This window comes from Enhydra lutris, unplaced genomic scaffold (assembly GCF_002288905.1).
Source record: "Enhydra lutris kenyoni isolate GAN:26980312 unplaced genomic scaffold, ASM228890v2 scaffoldscaffold78, whole genome shotgun sequence".
Classification (NCBI taxonomy): domain Eukaryota; kingdom Metazoa; phylum Chordata; class Mammalia; order Carnivora; family Mustelidae; genus Enhydra; species Enhydra lutris.
In genome coordinates, this window is record NW_019154162.1 from 3,692,770 (window position 1) to 3,719,181 (window position 26,412).

Consider the following 26,412-nt stretch of genomic DNA (forward strand, 5'->3'; position numbering starts at 1 on the left):
CTTTGCCTGCAGGCTGTGGGGCACAGACACTGGTGCCCAGCTCACACCTGAAAGAGGCCCCGCGCAAGCCTGGGCCCACAGGGAGGCAACTAGAATCACTAAGAGTGGGGACAACATAGCCGGGCAGGGGTTTAGAGTCTGCCCAAGGGGAGAGCTTGGATGGGCCATGGGACCCAGACAGAAGTGGACTCTGGGTGCCCCATGGCTGGGCGACAGTCCTAAGAAACCACTTGGAGGAAAGGCACTGCCTGTTTGTTGGAGGTACGGCTGGAGGTTTCTCATTTAGAAAAACTCCAAAGGAGGGATAGTCAGCTTTGCATGTCTGCTCTGGCCAAAGAGCCTGAAGCCAGATCTCCTGAGGCCATCAGAAGCCACCCTTCCCCTTCCTGCCACGTCCTCTTCCTCTGCCAGCTCCAAACCCAGGGAGGGTGGGGGAGGGCAGAAAAGGGATACCAACCTGTCCCTCCCTCCATCGGCTTCCCTGAACTGCCCAGAGCTGAGGGGGCTGAGGGGCTTGTCTGGGAGTGAGGCTCAGGGAGGTTTTATTTATAGAACACTGGATATCTTCATCATTAAATGAGAGGGTTACGATGGCTAAGGGTAACTGGAGACTTTTCCAGCAGTGACTGTGGATCAGGATGCCTGTTACAAGCCAAGCCTGTCAAACACCTGATGGAAGAGGAACCCAGGGCTGGGAGGGAGTCCCCTACAGATCCTGCAGCCCAGGGCCCTGGCCTTCCTGGTGTCTGGCAGTCCAGCTGTCGCTCACCATAAAGGACGGCCAGCGTCCCCCCCAGTTGTCTGCACCGTTGGCCCTGCTACCTTGGCGGAGGAGCCTCGAGTTGATTCTCACCACACTTCCGGCACCTCTGTCTGCTCTCAGACCTGCCAGATGTGGACCCCTTTCTCTGGACTGGCACCTTTTTAGAAATGGAGTTTGGGGGCACCTGGGTGGCTCAGTTGGTTAAGCATCTGCCTTCAGCTCAGGGTACTGGAATCGAGACCCATGTCAGGCTCCCTGATCAGTGGGGAGATTGCTTCTCCCGCTCCCTCTGCTACTCCCCCTTTTTGTGTTCTCTATCTCTCTCTCTGTGTGTCAAATAAATAAATAAAATCGAAAGAAAGAAAGAATTAGGAAGGAAGGAAGGAAAGGAGGAAGGAAGGAAGGAAGGGAGGAAGGAAGGAAGGAGAAAGAAAAGAGAATGGAGTTGGGAGTTTGAGAACCCTGAGGCAGGGAACAGACTGCGCAGGTCCCACGGCTCTGCTGTCCCACACCCAGGGCTCTGTCCCAGTTCCAGCTTGCCTGCAGTGGCCGCCTGGCTCCTCCCTTCCTCACTCCTGTCTCTGGATCTGTCCTCAGCTCTGAAGGCTGGCTGAACAAGTTGGCAGGTCCCCGCATCCAGGTACCCCAGATCCTCCGAGGCTGTCCCATAGTCAAATTGATCATTGCTAACAATTACTGAAAGAAAAGGTGTAGCTCCCAAAAGAACCTAATTTATAGTCAGTTTGGCTCTTTAATGACTAGTAATGAAAAAGGAAATGAATAATGGGGTTATTAATCAACCCTGTCTTTGGCTTTTGAAGACACGTTTTATTATGGAAATGCACACACGCATACACAAAGCGGAGAGAATGGCACGAATCCTCCCTGCGCCCTCCACCCAGCTCCAGCAGTTCTCAGCCCTGGGCCAGTCTTGGTTCACCTCATCCTCCCCACACCCTCCAGCACCCACACATCACCCACCCTCCACAGCAACACTATTTTAAGGCAAATCCAAAATGTTTAAAGCAAATCCAAGATGTTCTAGCAGCTCATCAGCAAACATGGCTCACTGGTATCTCTAAGAGCTGTCTCCAAGAGATAAGATCTCTCCCTTTTTAATTTAATAACTACCACTAGCACACACACACACAAAAACCAATAATTCCTTAATGCCATTCAAATACACAGTGTCCAAATTTCCCTAATTACCTCTTAAATGTCTTTTTACAAGTGGTTTATTTAAATCTGGATTCAAACCAAGTCCAGCATTACGAACAGTAAATACGTCTCCTTCCTCTTTTTCTTTTCCCTTGTCATTTACTCGCTGAAAAAAATGGAGTTATTTGTCATGTAGACTTCACTATATTCTGGATTCTACTGACGGCTTCTGCACGGAGTTGTTTTGCTTTTGTTTCTGTTTTGGTTCTTGTTTTTTGTTTTTTGGGTTTTTTTGAAAGCTGTTGTGTATTTTGTAATTTTTCCATTTAGGGGCACCTGGGGGGGCTCAGATGGTTAAGCGTCTGCCTTCAGCTCGGGTCATGATCCCAGGGTCCTGGGATGGAGCCCCGCATCGGGCTCCCTGCTCAGCTGGGTGTCTGATTCTTTGTCTCTCTCTGCCTCTCCCCCTGCTTGTGCTCTGTCTCTGTCTTTCTCAAATGAATAAATAATATCTATAAAAATAATAATAATTTTGGGGCGCCTGGGTGGCTCAGTGGTTAAAGCCTCTGCCTTCGGCTCAGGTCATGATCCCAGGGTCCTCCCTGCTCAGCAGGGAGCCTGCCTCCTCCTCCTCTCTCTCTCTGCCTGCCTCTCTGCCTACTTGTGATCTGTCAAATAAAAAAAAAAAAATCTTAAAAAAAATAATAATAACAATAATTTTTCCATTTAAAGACCACTTTATTTTTTTTTTCATTTCAAAACCATTTTTTTTATTTGAGTATAGTTGACACAATATTACCTTGGATTGGACAACTTGACACATTATGTTACACTCAGCACACATGTAGCTACCCTCACTATGCCTTGCACTACAATACCACTGACTGTATTCCCTGTGCTGTGCCTTTCATTCCCACAACTTATTCATCCCAGAACTGGAAGCCTGTGCCTCCCATGCCCCTTCACCCATTTTGCCCAACCCCCCCCTTCCCTTAGTCATCCATCAGTTTTTTCTCTGTATTTATAGTTCTGGTTCTGCTTTTTGTTTAGTCATTTGTTTTTTTGTTTTTAGATCCCACTTATGAGAGAGATCATATGGTATCTGTCTTGGAGTTTTAACAAGTCCCTCTATAACCTGTGTTTCCTACAAACCGGTAGTAGATCTACAGACTCATCCGATACAACTTCCATTTCTACCATAAGAACAACGTAGTTGGTGCCACATGCTTCCTGTTGCATCACATCAGGAGGCTCCTAAGGTCAGTCTGTCCCTCTGTCCAGTGAGACAGAACAGCAGGCTCGGGTGTTACCACCGTCTTCACCGCAGACCCATCACCAGGCGGGGACACGCTGCCCGAGAGTGTTGCAGCGTTGTAGAGCAAGAGGTCGCTTCAAGTCGCTTCATTCGTCTCAGTACTTTTTAATTTCAGTTACAAACAGAAGAAAATTGTAGCGAGCTTATAAAAGTTTATAGATCTCAAAGTAATCCAACATCTTGTCAGTTATTATGACATAATTTCATATTTAACTATACATGTTTCCATAGCGCTCAGACTAGAATTGTGCTGTCTTCACACACAGATTTAACGTTGTTACATACTTTAACAAAGACGGGATGTGAAATGGCTATTATTTCTATTTTGTTTAAGGGTTATTTTGCGACATGACTAACTAAAGTGCAGGAGGAGCTGTGTGGTATGTATTAGTAGGAAAGTGATTTGGGGGAAGGAATGTGTGAAAAGATTTGTGGGATTGAGAAGAAGCCATTTCAAGCATGACTATGCAGGGAGAATGTTACAAAATGGTGTTTTTTCTTATTAACGATCAGCAAGTAGCATGAAAGGCGACAGAGCTTGGCATGAGCGAACAATCCTGAGGCCCTAAGCATCCGGTTGGAGCCTTACATAAGCACTAACAGCTGGATCACATTTCCAGTTCAGATATTTAAAACAACACCATGAAGATCAAAATATTATCTATAGCATGTCCACTTATATATTTTTTTCCTTAAAATAAAAATGTTCTAAAATTATACAGTTCTCCACTCTGCTTATCTAATTCATTTTTCTCAACTGAGGCAATAAAATTCCACAGTCAAATTTTCTTATACATCTTTTTAGTGTTTATACTTGGTCATAAAACCCAATTATTCTGGATTCCACCAGGAGTTCTATTTTTTATTGATTATTTCTTTCAAACAAAAGCTAATCTTCAACTTCTTCAGGAGCTCTTACTGGAAAAGGAAGCACCAGTTTGGAGAGAAAAATAAGAATATGGTCCCGTTAATTTTGAGCTCTTCTGCAGGATCTAAAACTGGTACTCAGGATAAAATGTTGACTCTGGTGCTTTCCTCTCATACTTGCAGTATTACAGAGACACTCGTATGTTCCCTCTTCAAATTAGAAACAGTTAGTTGCATTGGCCTCCTGACATAGAGTCCCAGTGCAGTATAACAAGACATATGTTCAAGCACAGAATTTGTAAGTAAACCAACACTTCCTTGCACAAATGTATAGGAGACTATAATTAATTGAATATCAAGTATAGCACAAGGGTAAGACCACGGAGGAGACACCAGGATTCAGTGCCCCTCATTTTTAAACAGTCGTTTCTCCAAAGAAAAGGCTACACTGGTTTGCCAAAGTCCAATAATCTTTTCAAATTACTTTGCATAAAGATGTACAAGTCTCCCAGAACCTGGGGGCAATTTATCACGAAGACAGCCTGTAAAAGTGATGGTTTCCCTCCACTGCTGTCATCAGTGACACTGGAACACTGGTTTGTGTCGGGCAGCTGGCTGGGTTTAAAAATCCAGGCTCACTTTCTGTTAACAAAACGCACATGGATGGGCCCCCCTGGCATCAGCAGCCCATGGGTTTTTGCAGGAACAGCTTTAGTCCAAGAGGATGTTTTGATCTCAAAATGTTGAAGCAACTAAGAAGAGAAAGAGAGAGGGGGGATTCAAAATGGGGTCAGCAGAGGACTCATAGTGCTCTGAATGAGAACCCCTCCTCTTCCTGCGGTGGCCACAGGCTGCAAGGAGCCCAGGAAGTGGGCATGGCCATGGTGCGGACACCAATCACCGGTCAGGGGATGCAGGGGCTGCTGCGGGTCTGAGAGCAGCACTAGGTCCTGCACGGGAGCCCAGCCTGTCCACTGAGCAACTGGGAAGCTCACATGACAAAGATATGCAGACACAATGTTCAAATGACTTCCATTTTCTCAGCCATTTCAAAACTCCAACTCCTCTGCTTCCTCTTTAGGTCAAGGTAAAGAAGAAATCAAAGGAGGAAGGAGGACAGAGGGACAAGGTGAAAGTTCCAGGTTTCCCACCGGCTGGGAACCCAAGGTGATAGAGGCCTGGGGGAGTGCACTGCTGTTGGCAAGTCAATCATCCAAACAGGCTTCAGTGATGTCCTCAGTTTAAATATTCTCAATCTGTACCTTTGATTGCATCTCTCATTTCTGCAGCTCAAAAAGAGAACCAGCTCTACCATTCAGGGTCAGCCTGGAAAGTACCTCAACAATGAGCACCAAAGTATCCATCAGCTTAAAGCAATAACATTCGCCATCTACCGGCCCTGGGCTGATGTTCAAGGTCATGTTGGCTTAGGGAACTCAAGGCAACCTGCTCTAAAGGCCTGAGTCAGAGCACACATGGGTTCCTGGAGAGGAGGAAGGGCCGTGCTCACCAGCACACTAGCTACTGCCCCTTACCCTGCTGCCCACTAGGTCCAGAATAAAGTCCAGCCCAACAAAGTGTCAGTTTGGGAGAACATAAAATGTCACATGGGATCCAGGCTGCCCACCCCTACCCAGCCCTGACTCCCTCTCCAGCCTCGTCTCTCAAGCAAAGAACCAGGACCCCTTGACAGGTCCTCAGGTGGGCTGGAGCCTCAGGGGAGGTCTGGCAGGGGGAAGGGGCAGGGCTGACTGGGAACATACGTTGGACCTCCTCCATTGTCACATTTCAAGAGCCAAGCTGAATTAACATATTTAGGCAGCTCCAACATGTTATGGCATCGAGATAGCTTCAGCAAAACACCTAACCTCTGACCTTTGGTTCTGACTTTGCAGAACTGCTTGCACATCCCACATAGCAAAAGAACTCATGTGTAGGTCTCCTCCACGTTCAGGCTAACGTGCCACCTGGCCTTCTTCCCTTTCTGAGTGGGCAACACTATGCTCACTAAAAGAAAATCCAAACTACACAGGAAATGTACAAGCAAAAAACAAAGCCTCTCTTGCACCTCAAGTCCCAAGGAGCTAAAGTGTATCTTCTCAAAGTTCTCTGCATGATACAAAGATCTTGCTCCCATTTGACAGTGCACCACTAAAGTCCTTTCCCTTTCTGAGGCCACAGGCATGTTCCCCGTCCTACTGGGGGAGACGCCATTTATCTTGTTAAGGAAAGCCCTTCTGTTACTGTTAAGAGACTTTCTTCATGAATGTGTGTGGCACGTTAGCATTCTTTTGGGGGGAGGGGTCATTTAATTTTTCTCCTTCCATTAGCTACTGTGGCAAGTGATATCAACAGATGTCCTTAAGGTGGGCCATCCTTGCATTTCTGAATAAACCTGATGTGCTGGGGATGCATCTCTGTTGCCTACACAGCAGGGTTCCATTTGCCAAGTTTTCACTTAGGATATCTTCCCTCTTTGTTAATAAATCCGACTGGCTGGTGGTTTTCCTTCTCATATTACCCTCTCCAGGTTTTGACTATTGGGGCTACGCAAGTCTCATAAAAATGAGACTTCCTTTTCCTAGTCTCTGTTTGTATAAGATGATGATTACCCATTCATTGAAGGTTTGATAAAACTTGCAATGAAACCGTCTAGGTCTGGAACATTTAGGGGGGCAAATCTTCTTACCGCTGACTCCATGCATTCGATATCTGAGGTCTATTCTCTTTCGAGTCAATTTGGGCAACTTACATTTTCTAGTACATTGTACATTTTATCTAAGTCTTCAAATCTATTAGCAAAAAAAGTCATTTGTGGTATTTTCTTGATTTAAAAAAATCAGCAACTGCATCTTTAGCTATATCTCTTTTCTCATTCCTAGCATGGCTTGTGTCTCTTCTCCCTCTTTTTTTTTTTTTTTTTACCCCCTTGACAATTACAGATAATGACACTCCCTTTCTCTATTTGCACAAGTAGAAATGAGGACTCTAAGGAAAACCCCAGCAGGTACAGTTGTATGTTAATAGCACCAAGAAACAAAACCCCATCGCGGCCACCAAACACCCTGTTCCTGACCCTCTTCCAAGGAAGCACCAGGCAGGGCTAGAAAGCCCCATGGCCGACTCAGTAGGAAGCCTCTGCCTGTCCCGGATGTGGCTGTAGAATCTATGGCAGCACTTTATAGCGTGAGACATTCCCAAAAACCCAAGGGCAGACACTCAGAGCAGGTGCATGGCCAACAGCAGCTGCCACTTCTCCAGCACAGACTGTGTCCTCACACACGCAAGAAGTAGGTATTTGGCCCATTTCATGAATAAGGAAATAGGCTCCTCATGGCTGAGAAACCTGCCCAGAGTGTCAGAACCAGCAAACAGCAGAGCTGGGATTTGAGTCCACTTGCCCCAGAACTCCCATCTCCACCACACTGAGCTGCTTCTCACCCCAAATGCAGCAAGATGGGTCAATGTCCACAGGGCCGACCGTCCCCAGGAATGGCTGCACTGGTGACAACCCCACTGAGCCTGGCCAGCAGTCACCGCATCCCGACCGAGTTGGGGATGACTGTTTAACACACCGGTCACCAGGCTTTCTCCACCTGAGCCGCCCAGCTCGAGAGGTGCTCTACTCCCACACCTCCGGCTGCCTACTCCCCATCCGAGCAGAAGCCTTTCAAGTTCTCCAGCTCTCAGAGCTGTCCCCAAGTGCTGACCATCCAGAATCCCTCTCCACCCTCCCAGGCTGGCCTGGCTTCCATAGCAGCTTGCACACACTCATGCCACTCATGAAAGGACATGAAAGGACTCTTTCAAGGTCCTAACCTCTCAGTGTTCTGCTCTAAGCTCTGTGAGGCTGCAGGAAAGCACCTCCATAACATGGTGGAAATGTAGAAAGGAGTCAAGACACCTGGATCATGCCATGTACCTGCCACTCTGTGACTGGGGCAAGTGGCTCCAACTCTCTGAGCCTCAGTTGCCTCCTCAATAAAATGGGAAGCCTGGGTCACCAGGTAATCTCTACATTCTTCCAATGCAATGTCAATGGCAGTAGCTCCCAAACCTTGGGCCAAGGTCTTCCATGGCTAAGACATGTTAATAGTAGTCTTCCTAAATTTGCAGGGAAACCTAACAAGTAGAATTTTCTCTACTAAAGTCTCTTCTTCTTTCGCCTGCTGTTCCCCCTGTTTGTGCTGTCAAATAAATAAAATCCTTTAAAAAAAATTTAAGTCATTCATTTTATAAAATTTCCTTCAAACACAATTTAGCTCATGCTATGGCACAAACTCAAAACAGTAGAAGCAGAAAAGCATCTATTTTAACAGTAAGAGATTAAATGTAAGGTATTCTCCAACAAAAACCAAGCCTTCCTGCTGTTTCACAACCTAAACAAGTATGAGAACCACTGCACTGTGTAAGTGGCTGGTTCACACATCTCTCAGAGTGTGCCCAGTGACCACCAGCATCAGAACCCCCCCACTGAAGCCCCACCCCAGACCCACCAAATTACTATCTCTGTGGAGGCCCAGGAACCTGCATTTTAAGGAGCCTCCTAATGCCTTTGCTGCTCCGAAACCTTTTGACATGCGTGTCACCTTCCCATTCACTTCTGTCGAGAGCTCCTCGTGTGATGAATAGCTGAGCTCTTGGGCCCCTGTAGACCCAGCACAGCATGGCCACTTCCCAGTCCTTCAGGCCTCCAAGGGCCCAAACTGCTGCTCCATGGTTCCAAGGAGAAAAGAGGCTCAGTGGGTGGTCAGGGGACCCAAGGGGGTGGCATTTTAAAATGTAAAAAGGATTTAACATGAAGCTCTTACTTTTGAGTTTTCCAAATATTCCAAATGCATCTCCTTTCCTACTCAAGTCTTGGTCTGATGGAGCCCAGGAAACAAGGCCAAGGCAGAAGGCTGATGTCTGGCCCCCACCCGCCTACCTGGATCATGAGGAGATGAATCTCCAGCTCTGCGATTCTCTGCCCGATGCAGCTCCGAACCCCATACCCAAAGGGGATGGACCCAAAGTTGTCAACTCGGTCCAGCCTTCCCTTCCGCAGCCAGCGCTCTGGCCGGAACTCCTTGGCCCGAGGGAAGTTCTCATCCGCATAGGACGTGGCATAGTGGCAGAGGGCCAGCTGGGTCTGAGAGCACCATTTGCAACAGAAAAGGAATGAAGAATAGGATCACACAAAAGCAGGGCAGAGGCAAGAACCCTGTTGCCTGTCCCTCCCGAGATGCTTCTGGCTAGAAGGAGACACATAAGGGTCCTTGCTTCGAAAGCCCCATCTTCATCATAAAATACGTGCAGAAGGGAAGGAACCTAGTGATATTTGCTAGGGCGCAAGGACTTCCTAAACATACCAGCAGACTTCCTCCTCAGCCACATGGCAGAGCCCAAGTCCCCACACCCTGGCAACCATACTCACGCCTTTGGGAATCAGGTACCCGCCAATGACCAGGTCTTCCTGGGTCACTCGGCCATTCCCCGGCAACACTGGAAACAGCCTGGAAAAGAACCAACAGGAGCAGGATTGGGTAGTCACTTTTAAAGTATTTTACTTCACTTTCAAAAATCTGGACATCTTGTCATTTTCATTTTTCTAAAACATAACACGAGGTCCAGTTTCACCTAAAAAATCTTGTGAGGACCTGCGTGGTTCCTTAGCTTTGGCCGGCGAGTACCCTGAGGAATGGGAAAGCAGGTCCCCTGGTCAAAAATGTTCACGAAACACAAAGCAGAGCTTTGAACGTGCTATTATGTTCCCAGGAGGGGTAATCCCGAGTCTGGGAAACTTACGTGCACATGGGACCCCCTTCCTCAAGGAACAAGCCACAGGGCTTAGGGACCCAGGAAACACATGTTGAGAAAAGCTCTACTTCAGCGTTTGGATTGTCTCTGAGAGGCAATCTGGAGAAAACTCTGAACAAAATTGCAATTGACAAATACCAGTAAACACACAGCTAGCTTTTTCCCCCTGAGCTTAAACAACATGCTATGGATTGAGGAGGTACAACTTGAAACACCATTATCAAGTCAAGTTTAAAAGAATTACTGTAGGGCATACCATGAATCCATCTCAGCTCCTCTGCATGGCGGTCCTCCACAGAGGAACGCGGGGTTCAGAATCCCTGAACCTCAAAGGAGGAAGAAATTTCATTGGCCGCCTGATCCTACCTCCCACCCAAACCCACTCAAGGCCACCCACGTCCCTCACGTCCAGCCTTTTCTGAGTGTCGGTAAAGCCCTGTCATGGAGTGAGTGAGTCCACTCGGTGTTACCATTTCGACTAGCATATCCACACTAGAACAACAGTAAGCAGGTTTGGTAATCAGCCAAACAGCCCAAAATATTTTCCTGATCAATCCCTCTCGCTCTGCTTTACATTCAGAGGAACGGGAACCACGGAGTACTGCTCCAGGAGCACGCTGGGGAACTTGGTGAAACAAATGACTAAAGCAGGTACGATGTCATGGGGTGATGGCTCCAAAGAGCTTTGTGAAGAACAATTAACAGTTCAGACCATAAAACAGAGCAGTCTTTCTGTTATTCTGACAAGAGCAGAGAGGAAACAAAGATAGTTAAAACTATCTCCTTCGGCCACTGCAGGTTGTTGGTGCATTTGTTTTGGACCCAATTAAATCATGATGATAAAGCATCAGAGACTTACAAGACAGTTTTTGACATGAATTTTGGTGAGCCTTTTACCTCAGTGTTTCCTTCAGCAGAGCTCTGACCAGTGGGACTTTGGGGACGTCAGCTGCCATTGGGACGTGCCTATCCCCCAAATTCTTAAGGATCTCCTGGTACACCGTCTGCTGCACTTCTGGGTGCCTCGCCAGGAGATACACTGCCCAGGATAACGTGAAGGATGTCTAATAAAGAAACCAGCAGACACAGGCACATGGGTAAAACCAAGGATTTAAGCAACAGGCAACATCGGCCAGGAAGTCAAGTGAGCATAAGCACATGTGGAAAGTCGTGTTCATTCATAGGCCTTACCAAAGCAAAAGCTGATTTTCCCTAAATCATGCCAGAAAAAAAAAAAAATTTTTTTTTTTGGAAAGTAACATCAACTGTGTGATTCAGATGCTCTTTCAATGAAGGACTGCAGAAGACATTATTTTGGAACTTTTTTGGATCACGTAAGAGCAGTCCCCTTCAATGGCATCTGAGAGGACCTAAGGATGCTGGTCAAGCCTGGAAGTTGTGCCTGGAACTTTCTGTGACCTTCTTTGCAAATGTCATCTGGTTTTTGCTAGCAAGGGCCAGAGCCTGCTGGTCAGCCTGGGAATTGTTCAGTCTGGCAATGCCAGGGCCACAATGACTGGGCAGGACTTGCTCATAGGGGGCAGGGGGTAATTTGTTCACTGTTTCCATGACCTTCTCAAGTAAAGCAACCTATAAAGATTTAATAGATCATTTATTCAAAACATTAGCATTTTTTTAAATACCATGTCTCAGACTGAAGAATTACATTTCTGGTCATTGAAAATAATTCTGTCTTATTCTCCGAGGTTCCAAGACTTTCACTACATTTTCCCTATTATCTATGTGACTGTATTTCACTCTCATAAACAAGTCCACAATATAAATGCCTTTACTTTTACCTAAAAAAAAAAATCTGAAGTCAGTAGGCCATACTGATATCATTTCCCTGTGATAGATATCATATGTTTTTAGAGGGCAAGCTCACCTATAATATATATAATGTGCAAGTTCTTCCTTATAAATGATAAGGAAAAAATTTAGAAATTTCTATTACAATCACGTTTCTGTGGAAAGACCAAATGTGGCATATGCATACAATGGAATACTACAGGCATACCCTGGAGATAATCTGGGTTGGGTTCCAGACTACCACAATAAAACGAGTATCACAATAAAGTGAGTCAAATGAATTGTTTGCTTTCCTAGTGCAAATAAAAGCCATGCTTATACTTTACTGTAATCTCTTAAGTATGCAATAGCATTATGTCTAAAACAACAACTTACCCACCTTAACTTAAAAATACTTTATTGGTAAAAACTGCAAACAATCACCTGAGCTTTCAGCAAGTCCTAATCACCCACTGAGCACAGACCAGTGATTCTACTATTATATATTATCATGTATAATATATATTTATGTTATATATAACAATATCTAATACAAATTATGTATATAATATTGTGTTGTGTATTGTTATGATGAATATAATAATAATGAAAATGAAATATCATGAGAATTAACAAAGTATGACTTGGAGACAAAAAATGAGCAGATGCTGTTGGAAAAATGGAGACAACAGTCTTGCTCAATGCAGGGTGGCCACAAACATTTAATTTGCAAAAAAAAAAAATCTATCTGTGAAGTGCAATAAAACGATGAATAAACTACTTTCATATGCAACTATCAGTGAATCCTGAAATCATTCGCTGACTGAATGAAGCTGGATGCAAAATACACACTGTATGATTCTATTTCTAAACATTTCCAGAAAAGCGAGAACTGATGTTGAGCATCATAAAGCAAATCAGCGGTTACCTGGGGCAGGCGGGTCAGGAGAGATGGACTGAAATGGGAGTAAGGAAATTTCAGGGGTGGTAGAAATATTCAGGATCTTGATTAGGGTGGTGGTTTCATAAATGATCACATTTGTGTTTATCTTGTATCTGCCAACAAGTTATAATAAATTGTACGGTTTAAAAGGGTGCCATTTCTTTTGCATAAGTTATACTGCAATAAAGTTTTTTTAAGTAATATTTTAGAAAATGAATATGAATTGTAAGAACGCATCTGCTGATGTTCCTTTCAGGGGCCTCTGGTAGGAATGGTCTTTTCTGTGCTCCACCTCCTGTGATGCTCTTAATTACCACCAGGGGGCAGGAGGGACAACATACCCGAATCCTCTCAGAGGCAAGGCCAAGCATTCACTCCGCTCATCCCCTCCCCATTCAAGCAAACCCACACCACTCATCACATTCACGTGGCTGATTAGAATTTTCATTGATCACATTGATTTCATTGGTTAGTTTTATACATGTCTTTGTTTTATTGTTGTAGAAGATCCATAAAAATAAGGAATTTATACTAAGTTTTTTGCTTTTACATGTTTATGTGACATTATAATAAAAACAATGTCAACCCTGGGGTGGGGCGCTTCTCCCTTTAAACAGGAGGTCTGTGCCTTATGCAAGTTCAAGAAGCACTCCTGTAAAGGAAAAGCTTAGTTGTTTAGTTTTGAAGGGCTTTGGAAATAGTGAAGCATCAGGCAAATCTTAATTATTTCACTCAACTAACTTTTCCTCCACCAAATACTAAAAACCTAGCCCTGTTTTTTCCTGTTCCACTACTTCTTTTTAGCAAATTTTAAAATTTCTCTGTATATATACCCACATGTATATCATTTTTCATACATGAATAAATGTATCACATTACACATATGTTTTGGAGGGAAACTTGGCTCCCATTTCCCCAGGCAGGTAACCCATATTAAAAACCCAGTGTGCTCCCTCTATACCTTCCTCCACACTCTTAAACATGTACAGATATGGACACGCACAAGACAAGCAGGGGCCGGGCCACTGTTTGTTTTACCAATAGGAGCACAACATACACAGTTTTCTGCGTCTTCATTTCTCACTTAACAACATGGGATGCAATTCCCACCCAGTCTCTTGGCTGTGCTTTGTTCATTCTGATGTCACCCTTCCTTGGTCATAGTAGATTATTCATCTGCCACAATACATCTATTCATCGGCATCTTACTTAAGACCGATAGACACACATATTCATAAGTCAAACTGTTTATTAAACTTTTCTTTATGCTCTCCTTAGCACATTTGGGTTTAAAAGGGATGGTGGCTTTATAAAATGAATTGGGGAGTTCTCCGTGACCTGTAATACTTTAAATGATAAATAATAATGTTTCTAATATCTGTGGCTTCTTCATTTTTTGTATAATGAAGCAATAACCAAGGTTTGTCAATCGGGAATGATTTTTAAGCTTTAAAACATATTGTCACTTTGTGTGCGTGATAACTTACATTTTTTGCAGAATTATGGTTTTATGTTTTAAAATACACATATATTATTTAAAAGTTGGAGTTTTCTCCTGGAAACTTTCAGCAGTGAAGCAGAAGTTGTTAGCACCAACATGTTATGCACGTATGAGATTACTCAGGAAGGCTCCTAGCTTTAGCTGTGCTTTGCTTATCGAGAAGAGACAAAGGCCAAGACACTCACCGTGTCCACGCCAGCCAGCAGCATCTCCGTCATGTTGGCGTAGATCTCCTCCAGGGTCAGCTCCTGACTGAGGAAAAGGCATGTGAGCAGCCCCCCTCTCACGGTCTCCCCGCTGTCCATGTGGGACTGTATGTCCTTCAGCTTGTTGTCAATGTGGATTTGGCCTGTTTGAAAACAGTTATTTCTTTTGAAAGAAGTTTTGTTGAGAATAACCTCTTCATCTTCCCAGTAACTTAATCTGTGGCAGATTCCAAAGCTAAATGAAACGCAGGTCAATTTGCTGTCAATCTGGGAAGCTCATCCACATGCTTGTTTGTATAAATGAATGAAAAGTTAAAAACGGGGCGCCTGCACGGCTCAGTCAGTTACCTTCTGCTCGGGTCACAATCCCAGAGTCCTGAGATAGGGTCCGGAGTCAGGCTCCCTGCTCAGTAGGGAGTCTGCTTGTCCCTCTCCCCCACCTCATGCTCATTCTCTCGCTCTCAAATAAATAAAACCTTTTAAAAAAAATTAAAGACAAGCTAAATATCTCTTCCACTCTGAAAATAATGCAGAAGATACTTGCAAATGTTTGCTTTACTCATCAAAGAGCCAAGAAAGCTTTGGAGTAATAAGACTACAGATCCTTTCTTTTTTCTTTTCTTTTTTTTTTTTTTTTTCTACCATGTTTCCAGAAGGGAGAATGGAGTGAGAGTAAAGGCTATGTTACCATAAAAAGATAGTGCCACATTCAATCCATCAGAACTTACATATTCAAATGAATGTTGGTCTTCAAAAGACACTATGGGACATTTCTTTCAACGTTAGTGTTGTTCTAAAAACATCGTTCTAACAAACAATTTGCAAATCTTTTCTTTTTGGAAATCCTTGGTTAGCTATGTAGGAAAACTAATCTCACTTTGCTGGGTTTGAACGAAGTATAGTTTCCTAGTTTATTTCACCAGGTAAGAAACAGAGGAATTTGTCTCTTTCCAAAAAGCTGCAAGTGAGAATGTTCGAGTGAAAGTGCACAGGCCCGCACCCGAATGTTTATAGCAGCAATGTCCACAATAGCCAAACTATGGAAAGAACAGATGAATGGATAAAGAAGATGTGGTATATATATACACTGGAATACTCTGCAGCCATCAAAAGAAACAAAATCTTGCCATTTGCAACGATGTAGATGGAACTAGAGGGTATTATGCTGAGCGAAGTAAGTCAATCAGAGAAAGACAATTATCATATGATTTCCCTGATATGAGGAATTTGAGAGGTGGTGAGGGGGTTGTGGGGGGTAGGGAAAGAAAAAATGAAACAAGATGGGATTGGGAGGGAGACAAACCATAAGAGACTCTTAATCTCAGGAAACAAACTGAGGGTTCCTGGGGGATGGAGGGAGAGAGATGGGGTGGCTGGGTTATGGACATTGGGGAGGGTATGGGCTATGGTGAGTGCTGTAAAATGTGTAAGCCTAATGATTCACAGACCTGTACCCCTGGGGCAAATAATACATTATATGTTAGCAAAAATAATTTTTAAAAGAAAGAAAGAAAGAAAGTGCACAGGCCTAAAACGCTGTCTGCACTTCAAGCACTGACAGAATCATTGGACCAAAGACATCATCTCCCTTAGACGACATTTACTTGCATATATCACCGCTAGCATGTTTGTCACAATGAAAAGAATTCAAAAATGGGAAATTGGTCGCATTGCTGATAGTAGCAACCCACATGCGTCTTGTCATCTGAGAAGCCGAGCCAGATAACAGGTCCAAGTACCAGCACACAACCACGCCAGGCCACCCTCCACAGCGTCACCCCTCCAGCGGCAGAAGCCTCAGATACGCCGCAAGCCGCGCACTTGGGTCAACCGGTAAGACGACTGGAGCCCCTCGATTCTTCTCTTACTGAATCTGAAGAGTCTGTCCCAGGACCTGCAGAACTCCCGCCAGGGTTTCGGGATGAACGGGCGGAGCCACCTGGGGATGGCGCCCGCGTACATGGAGGTCTTGAATATGCTGAACATGAGCCCCAGGGCCTCGATGTAGTCCACGGTGGCCTGCGGGATGCTGTCCTCCAGGCAGTCCAGGCGGCTCTCATAAAGGATGGTGGCCACTCCTGCACAGGAAAGTGAGTTGAAAGACCCTCTCCTTTTTCGTTACGCACAGTATCAACAGGCAACATCTAGCCATAAAAGTTGCAAAAGCAATCAAGGGGCCTTCCTCCAGTGAGGCTCTGCTGTATCACCAGAGGTTTTCTCTACCAGGTCCTGAGCTCCAGGGCTTGAGTATTCAGGGCTGATAGGAAGCAGGTTGGTGGGTCATTCCTTTTGTCTGGCAGGGCTCAGCCATATAGCAGCCCCCACCACCCCCTCCCCCGACCCTCCTGAGGGTTTGTTCAAGACCCAGGATGCAAAGGCGCCAACCTTTTGACCACTTGCCCAACGCTAGGGAATTGAAAGGTGGCTCTTCTGAGCCATGAAGGGGGGAGCCCCAGGCCCAAAGAGTCACAGGAGCAGAGGAAACAGTCTCAATGAATCAGGAAAAAGCAAGATTTTCCACTGTGTTTACAACTCTCTGTTGATTTTGTTACTCTGCTCAGGGAGCATTAACAGAACTTAAAAAGTTAACTTAAAAATTAAATTTGAACTAAGGTAAACTCGCTTTTAAAAAAGGAGAATGCTGATAGAGTACAAAAGTACAAAACAAGAAGTTTGGTTCGCTACTATTATGTTTTTTGTTTTATTTTGTTTTGTTTTGTTTAAGTGAAAATTAGGGACATCTGGGTGATTCAGTGTGTTAAGCATCTGCCTTCAGCTCAGGTCATGATTCCAGAGTCCAGGGATAGAGTTCTGCATCCAGCTCCTTGCTCAGCAGGGAGCCTGCTTCTCCCTCTGCCTGCCCCTCCCCCTGCTTGTGCTTTCTCTCTCCCTCTGAGCAAAAAAAAAAAGAGTATTCACATGTATCCTTTAAAGAAACTGGTGACCTCCCCAGGTCAGGAAAGAGAGGGCAGGGAATTTTCAATGACTACATTTGGGGTTTGATTTTTGATTTTAGGACATGGATGGGAATACCCTACCCATCCCACATGAATTTTAAAAGCTAGAATGACTGCAGTAGACGCCCTCTAAACTTCTACTGTTTTCTACAAACTGTGCTAAAGCAAAACATGCAGGAATTAGGAGCATGATTCTTGAGTTTAAAAGACCTGGATTCATGGGCGCCTGGGTGGCTCAGTGGGTTAAAGCCTCTGCCTTCGGCTCAGGTCATGATCCCAGGGTCCTGGGATCGAGGCCCGCATCGGGCTCTCTGCTCAGCAGGGAGCCTGCATCCTCCTCTCTCTCTGCCTGCCTCTCTGCCTACTTGTGATCTCTCTCTCTGTCAAATAAATAAATAAAATCTTTAAAAGACCTGGATTCGAAATTAAGTTTCTGCCACTAAAAATGGGGGCGGGTTTTCAATTTCCCCACTTGTAAACCAGCGGTAACAGTACCCCTGGCTAAGTCAGCACCATGAGAGATATGGGTGTGTATGTGCGGGGCTCAGCCCAGTGCCTGCCAGGGACATAGGGCATGCCCAGTGGATGAGAACTACCATTTCTGCCATCTACCCTCTGACTTCGCCTCACCTTCCATTGAATATTTGAAGAAAAGGTCATTGACATTGGTCACCGTTTCTCCATCTTCTGCCTGGCTCTTGAGGACATAGATTCTTTTAATTAAATCAGCAATAACTTGGTTGATTTCGCTTGAAAAAATGGCCACATCTCTTGGTTTCAGAATTCTTTGTCTCAGTACACGTCTCATCTTGAGCCACTGTTCACCCTCCCTAGAAGAGTAAAGTGAGTTTCAAATCATCTTACTTCCATTGACATCCTGGAAAAGAACTCAGGGAACCTCTGAGAGTTTCCCCAGTAATAAAAAGCCAACAAGATCTGCTGATCCAAATAGAATTAAGATACTGCGCAAGAGGAGGGGAGAACTTCAGCCTTGCAGTCTGTTTCCCTCGAAGCAAACTTGGAAGGGGAAAAAATCCCACTGGGAATCATCTTTATGAAAGTGAGATGAGGGGCGCCTGTGTGGCTCAGTGGGTTAAGCTGCTGCCTTCGGCTCAGGTCATGATCTCAGGGTCCTGGGATCGAGTCCCACATCGGGCTCTCTGCTCAGCAGGGAGCCTGCTTCCCTCTCTCTCTCTGCCTGCCTCTCTGTCTACTTGTGATCTCTGTCTGTCAAATAAATAAAATCTTAAAAAAAAAAAAAAAAGAAAGTGAGATGAGGGGGCGCCTGGGTGGCTCAGTGAGTTAAAGCCTCTGCCTTCGCCTCAGCTCATGATCCCAGGGTCCTGGGATCGAGCCCTACATCGGGCTCTTTGTTTAGCAGGGAGCCTGCTTCCCCATCTCTCTCTCTCTCTGCCTGCCTCTCTGCCTACTTGTGATCTCTGTCTGTCAAATATATAAATAAAATCTTAAAAAAAAGAGAGAGATCTAAAAGTTAAATAAATAAAAAATTAAAAAAGAAAGTGAGATGATTTCCTTTGAAAAAACCCTGCAGAAATATTATAATAATGAGACACGAGGCTGTTGGGATTAGCAAAAGAGAAAAAGGTGAACCCTGAACTGAGCTCCTGGGTGGAGAATGGATAGTGGATGCCTCAAGGAGTGGCACAGAGAGCGAGAGCTTTTGCAGCATTTGGCCACTCCCCTCTGGGGCTGGACCAGTAGGGAGAAGGTGTTTGATTATTTCCCTCAGAGCCAAAGTTGAGGGGCTCTGGCGATACCCAGTCCCAGCTTTTATTTATCTCATTTGAGAAACCTATGGTTGTACTTCTCTTTAATTCATGTATAGGGCATATATATGAAAAAAGAATCACAAATGGAAGTTCTAAACCAAAGGGATTTGGACCAGGGGATCCACAGGTGCTCTGTGTTCTCCTTCCTGCCTGGAATCGTGCTGATTAGCTCTTAGGGGCACAGAGGTGTTGGTAAGCCTTGTTTACAAACAATAATCATAGCCTATTATGAGATGGGAACAGCATCACATAGAGATCCACACAGGAAGGCTCTTAACCCCTCTTTGGTGTCTCCTAAAGCAGCTGCTCCTTCCCCCTCTGCCCACAGATCTGCTCTGTGAACCTCCCTCCCTTCGTTGTCACAGAGAGGACACTGACAGCCTTGGAGCACTGCTTGAGAAACAGTTCTTGCCTTCTCCCAGGCTAGTGCAACCCGACCTTGTCCCTGGCATTAAACCTCTTCCCAGAGGAGAAGGGACGGGCCCTCTGGCACCAGTATTTAGGAGATCACGCAAAGAGGCCGTTTTGCCACTACGCCACTGGGAGGTGTGCAATTTATTAAAGACTGGTTTTCAAAGTCACGTATCCAAGCAGGGGCCTCCCAACCACGGCCCACGGGGGCCACATACTCACGCCGAGATGAGCCCGGTGGATCTCCCTCGCAAGTGTCGGTACTCCTGCCAGGACCCCATGTTGGCTCTCTGGGGCGCGGCCCCCTCTGCCCGGAGCACCTGAGCCACCATGTCTCGGTCTGCAATAGATACTACAAACTGAGGACCAAAGTGAGACTTGAAGATTTTTCCATATTCCTGTGTGTGTTTCTGCTGCAATACCATGGAGAAACCAAAAAAGGAAAAAATACAGATATGATATACCTTTGATATAAACATTTCTGGGTGTTAGGGGAGTAGAAAATTGAGGCAGAGGGAAGCTCTACATTATACAGAGCTGAATCAGAGTTGTAAATTTACATATTCCTAAGATAATGTACTTTCATGTCATTAACCAGATTCACATAAGTTTTCTTATTCTTTAGAGCATGATTTTAACAATACTTAGCCATGTGGAGCAACAAGAGAGAAATGTCGTTATGGATGGAGATGAACTGCAGAGCCTTCAATGGCCTGAGCCAAAAAGACTGTGCTAGCCTGTCCCAGACCCTCAGCAGCTCTGTCACCCTGTTCTGCAGAGAGAGAGCCCTCTTTAGGCAATCTGTAATGAACCTATAAAAATGGCCCCCATCAAGAAAATGAAAGAAAGGGCATCTAGATTAGAAAGAGAGAACTAAAGCTACATTTAATCACAAATAACATGATCTCCCATACAGAAAATTCTAAGGAATCCACTAAAAAACTATCAGAACTAATAAACAAGTTCAGCAAGCTTGCAGGATATAAGATCAATATACAAAAGTCAGTTGCAAAAAAAAAAAAAAAAAAAAAAAAAAAAAAAAGTCAGTTGCAATGAACAATCCAAAAAGAAAATTAAGAAAACAATTCCATTTACAACAGCATCAAAAACAATAAAATGCTTAGACAACAAAAGAAGTACAAAACTTATACTTTGAAAGCCATTGAAAGAAATTAAAGAAGACCTAAATAAATGGAAAGCTTTCCCATGTTCCTGGATTGGAAGACTTAATAATATTAAGATGGGAATACTCCCCATATTGACCCAAAGTTTCAACACAATCTCTATCAGAATTTCTTTTGACTTCTTTGTAGAAAATTGACAAGCTTAAAATTCATACGGAAATGCAAGGGACCAATATAAAAAACAACCCTGAAAAAAAGAGCAAAGTTGAAGGCTTCCCTTTTCTCTATTTCAAAACTTGCTACAAAAGCAATGGTAATCAAGACAGCGTAGTACTGGCATGAGGATAAACATCTAAACTGCTGGAGTAGAATTGAGAATTCAGAAATAAACCCACACATCTCTGGTCAACTGATTTTCCACAAGGGTGCCAGTGCCAAGACAATTAATTTGGGGAAGAATAGTCTCTTCAACAAATGGGGATGCAGGGACAAGTGGATATCTAAGGCAAAGAATGAATATATACCCTTCTTTCATACCAGATATAGAAATTTCCTCAAAAGCGTTCAAGTCCTAAATATAAGAGCCAAAACCATAAAATTCTTATAGGAAAAGATAGGGGTGAATCTTCATGACCTTGAATTTGGCAATGGCATCTTAAGATATAAAACCAGAACCATGAACAACAAAAGAAAAAGTAGATAATTGGACTTCATCATGATTTAAAACTTTGGGTTTCAAAGGACACTATAAAGAAAGTAAAAGATAATCCCCAGAATTGGCAAAATATTTGCAAAGCACATATCTGATAAGGGACTTGTATGTAAAACATATAAAGAACTATTACAACTCAATAAAACAATGAACCAATTAAAGAATGGGCAATTATTTGAATGGACATTTCTCCAAAGAAGATATACAAATGGATAATAAGCAGATGAAAAGAAGCTCAACATCATTAGTCATCAGGGAAATGCAAATCCTAATCACAATGAGATGCCACTTCACATCTACTACAGTGGTTATAATCAAAAGAATAGGTAAGAATGTGGAGAAATCACAACCTCTTACACTTGCTGGTTGGAATGTACATAGTGCAGCCACTTTGAGAAACAGTCTGGCAGTTCCTCAAAAGTTTCAACTAGAGGTGCTATTTGACCCTGCAATTCCATTCCTAGATATATATCCAAAGAAATGAAAATATATATCTATACAAAAATAAACTTATACTGAATGTTCATAGCTGCATTTTTCACAATTAGCAAAAAGGTAGAAATGATCCACGTGTCTGTCAACTGATGAATGGACAAGCAAAATGTAGTATGCCCCTACACTGGAGTATTATTTGTCCATAAAAAGAAATGATGTACTGGTACACACCACAACATAGATGAACCTTGAAAACGTGATGCTAAGTGAAAGAAGCCAGACACAAAAGACCACATGTTATGATTCCAGTTATATGAAATCTCCAGAATAGGCCAGTCTACAAGGACAGAAAGTAAGTTAATGGTTGCTTATGGCTGGAGGGACAGAGAGTTGGGAAGTGATAGCTAAAAGAAACAATATGGAGTTTCTTTTTAAGGTTTTGAACGTGTTCTAAGATTGACTGTGGTGACTGTTGTGTGGTATATGAATTATATCTCAATAGCGCTAGTACCAAAAGACAAAGAGAAATCACAATAAATGTAAATGGGTTAAATAAATAAATAAAAGAGAGAGAGAGAGAGCCTCTAGCCTTAGGTCGCATGGCAGAGCCAGGGCTGAGCATATGGAGAAAATGACTAAGTCTCTCTTTCGCATCTGCCAACATTTCTTATCACCCCCTTCTTAACCTCAGAAATAGCAGGCCAGAGGGGCTGTTGTCTCTCTGTTCTTCTACTCTTCAGATAGAAGATACTCACTTCGTTATCAACCTGGGTGAAGTCCTCCCACCCAGATATGAAGAAACTCAGACTCAGTTGAAAGGTGTTCCGCTGGGTCTCTGAATGGGAATCATGGATGAGATGACTGTACTACTGGGAAATGGGATTGAAACTACTGGGAAATGGGTCACTCCCCAAACAAATTCAGCTATTGAACGGGCACCCTCAGCCCAAGGAAGCAATCGACCGGGCACAAGAAAGAACAAGATGAATGACCCAGATACTGTACAGCCCTTTTTTGCTAGCGGACCACAGAACCATACAGTCAGTCCCAGTACTTAGAATTTGTCTGGTCATTAGAAGCACAGACACTGGAGTTTGAATCTTAGCTCAACGTGCATTAGCTAGGCAACCTTACCCACTGTACTTCAGTTTCCTCACCTGAGAAATGGACAAATAATAGAACTTGCCTCATGTGTAGGACTTTGAAAAGAGTTCTAGAAATGTTCATTATTAGTATTTACATGTTATGATTATAGCATACAAAGCCCTTCCACAGTCCTAATCTCATTTGACCTGACCATAACTTGTGAGATGGATGAGGACTGTCAGACTCCGGTACAGACAAGGAAACTAAGGTCCAGAAAGAATAAATAATTGGTCAAGACTCCACAGGTGCCTGTGGAGGGCTAACATTTGAACACAGGGCCCTCCTGCTCCGTCACATCTGAAACCAGTCTTTGGCAACACAGGCTGGGATGTCTGCTCTGCCACTAACAAGCTGTGTGACCTCCGGCAAGTCACTCAACCAACACCTGGGTCTTTTCCACCTGTGCAGGAAAGACTTGGACCATACAGATGACTCGTGAGCTAACACTGTGTTATCACAAGTGTGATCACAAGTGGAATAAAGTATACTGGAGGTAATGGTAGCAGAGTAACTGTCTTCCTCCTACAAGTGCCTCAGGAGCAAGCTGAAGAACAGGGCAGATGGGCTTGCTAAAACCTTATTCAGTCTAGAGCAATCTGAGCACTCCTGCAGTGGGGTAACCCAAGGAAATCAAGCACTCCCTGGGGTCCTCAGAGAGGTTTCAGGAGGATTCCAGCTCTTGCAAATGAGTGCTATTTGGAGAATAAAGGAAAAGGGGAGCCCAGAAGGACAACAGAGCTGGGAACAGTTGGGGCCTGTCTACCCTGTTTCAGGAAAGCTCAGGTGAGTTAGTTCCATGACTGTCCTCTGGCAAGTGGTGCTACCACTCAGGACTGATCACGGTGATAGGTGGGGTCTGAGCCTTGGGCAGGAGGGCTGCCTGTAGGGTGATGGCGGGAAGCAGGCCAGATGCAGAGAAAACGCCCCTCTGAACACTTTGTAGTTGTGGAGAGGTGGCTCCCTAGGTGGCTCCTGCTGGAGAAGCAGGTTTTAAACATGGTCAGCTTCTCGAAGAAACCTGTGCTGAGGAACCAACTGTGGGCTTATACTGTGAGGACAAAACCAGATGGCACCAGAGGCAGGTAAAAGGAAAAAAAAAAAAAAAAAAACAGAAACAAAAAAATCCAGCTGCAATGACTTGCCCACAATCAATAGCAAAACATGTTTTATCCCATTTGAAAACTACCATCCTAATAGCTTATGTTCAAATTCCACACAGAAAAGAGAGAAAATCATTTCTGACCCCTAGAAGCATGTCAGGCAGAACACTGTGTAGGGTTGGTGTGGGGGATGGAGAGGAGGGCTGGAATTTCAATCAAATTAAACTTGCTCCTGAGTTCTACTGTTGTTCTCTCCCAATGAAGTTTCTGCTTCTCCAGCCCAATCAAGGCCTCTGCACCACCACGTATGCTTCTCGGTTGAGGGAACGAATGAAAGACCATGACGGCAGGCCAGGTGGGTGGTCACAGATTTCCCCCTGAGAAGTGCTTTGAAGGATGACAGAAGGAAGTGGGGCTATGGGGAGTGGGGAGTGGGGGTGGGGGGAGGGTGTTCTTGGAAACAGTCATAAGGGTCCCAGAAATAAGTGTGCGCTGGGGTGGGAGCCCAGCGAGGAAGTCCAGCGAGGAAGCAGCTGCCAGAGCGAACGAGAGGAAGGTGGAGGGTCGCCTTGCAGTGAAGGGCGCAATGTGCGATGAGGGAAGAAAGGCAAAACTCAGGGTCAAGATAAGAAACTGTAGACTGAGCCGGTCCCAAAACTCCTACAGGTTGTTGGAACGACTGGGTTCTTCCTAGGTCCCTGCCTGAGTCCTGGCTTGCAGCCAAGGTTCATTTACATTCGTGTGGCGACCTCATCACTTAGAGGCTAACCGACCTGTGACCTCCGGACCTCGGCTCTTTGGGGGAGGGGGAACGTGTTTGTTTTCCATTTACAAAACACAAGCAAAAGGGACCAGAAACGGACTCAACCTGACTTAGACCGCGTAGACCGCGGTGCTCTGAGAGCTCAGAGCTGCTCGCAGCCCTCCGGGGCCGGCCCCCGACACCCCCGCGGGAGAAGGAGCTCTTCTGGGCCCCCCTCGGGGCCATCCCGGGGCGGGACGGCGACTCCCTCAGCTGGGCTCCACACGTCCCAACCCCGCGCGAGGTCTCCTACCCGGGGACTGCTCCCCGGCACCCCTCCTCACGCTCACTCGCCAGAGCTCTCTCCCCCGCGCGCCCAGCCCGGAGACCCCGCCCTGGCGCCCTTCCTTGAAGCCACTTTTCTTGCCCCACCCCCACCCGGCGTCCCCCGCCCGGTGCCCCCTCCCTGGAGTCCCTTCAGGCACCCTCCGAGGTGCCTCCTCCCAGACGCCCTCCGGCGCGCGCGAGCTCTCCGAGCTCAGAGGAACCGTGCCCTGGCCCGCTCCCCTTCCGGCCCCGCGCGCGCCGCTACCTGGATCTCGTGGATGCGGCTGAAGCCGTCCTTCCAGAAGAACTCCACCAGGTTGGCGAGGGTGCGGGGCCCCGGCATGGCGGCGAGGCTGCGGGGTCCCTCGGCCTGGCCCCCGGCCCGCGGCGCTCCCCGCCGCCCGGCTCCTTTGTCTTCGGCCCGCGCCCCCGTCGGCAGCCGGGCGCCCTCGGGCCGGGCCGGCCGCCGGACCCCGGCGCCCAGGAACCCGCCCCGCCCGGACGCCGGGCTCACACGGGTTTTCAGGATTCGCGCCAGCAGAGCCATTGCAGCCGTTTGGGTGGATTGGTTGTTCGAAGCAATTTTTTTGTTTGGGGAGCTGTTGTCCTTGGGGGTTGCTCTTTGCTCCGCTTCAACGTGTTGGAGCAGCGCTTCTTCGAACTCATGCTTTGAACTTCGAACTGTATCAGTTTACACAGACCATTATTAAAGGCTCCCTCCCCTAAGGCTGGGGGGAAAAAAGGGGTGGTTTGTGATTAGACTGCAAGAGAATGAGGCGGTTAGCTTTCTTTCACATCACATTAATTCATCACTTAAGCGTTCTTTGAAACCACAAAATTTTACATTCAACCGCACTTCCGACCATGCCCACCCCCAAAAAAAAAGTAAGAAAGAAAAAGAAAAATCTACTGGGATTTTTAAAAGTACTTTCTTCCTTAAAAATTACTATGGAGAGTACACCCGAAAAATCTAATTCACTTTTTATGTATATATATTTTAGAAACAGCTCTTCATGATTTCAAGCTGTACAGTTATAATTCAACATACAAATATGTTGATCATTTGTGCACGTAGTTCGTGACATTGTAAAATGGCCACACTATTCTTTTACCACAAGTTTCCATAAGGATAATTGTGCAGTCTCCATTTGGCTTTTATAAGTCTCCTGAATTTTATCCCAGCTCACCACTGCAAGTAGTGAGGAAGTGTGGTGCTTGAACATTGGCTTGAGCATTTGGCAAGTTTCCCGTTTCTGGCAAGGATTGGTCCTGTTAGCAATGCTTAAGAGAAAGGAACACACCTCCGCGGGAAAGTGAGAAGAGAGGGG

The 26,412-nt window shown here is 45.3% G+C and overlaps 1 protein-coding gene across 1 annotated transcript; it reads right to left on the reverse strand.

Annotated features, from left to right (window-relative positions):
* Window positions 1–2,982: 2,982 nt before the first annotated feature.
* On the reverse strand, window positions 2,983–25,631 carry LOC111160854 (cytochrome P450 27C1). Its single transcript, XM_022524242.1, has 9 exons — window positions 25,350–25,631; window positions 19,721–19,911; window positions 17,928–18,127; window positions 16,209–16,418; window positions 14,320–14,483; window positions 10,800–10,966; window positions 9,520–9,598; window positions 9,031–9,234; window positions 2,983–4,855 (listed from the first exon to the last, which is right to left on the reverse strand). Exons 1-9 carry the CDS (start codon window positions 25,629–25,631, stop codon window positions 4,739–4,741), a joined length of 1,614 nt encoding a protein of 537 aa, XP_022379950.1. The 3' UTR covers window positions 2,983–4,738.
* Between the last annotated feature and the right edge of the window lie 781 nt (window positions 25,632–26,412).

Coding starts and splice junctions, on each gene's coding strand:
- LOC111160854 (XM_022524242.1), bottom strand. CDS start 25,631: ATGGCTCTGCTGGCGCGAATCCTGAAAACCCGTGTGAGCCCGGCGTCC. Junction 18,128..19,720: donor TCCACCGGGCTCATCTCGGC/GTGAGTATGTGG, acceptor TTACTCTTCTAG/GGAGGGTGAACAGTGGCTCA. Junction 9,599..10,799: donor CTGCTGAAGGAAACACTGAG/GTAAAAGGCTCA, acceptor GTTCTTTTCCAG/GCTGTTTCCAGTGTTGCCGG.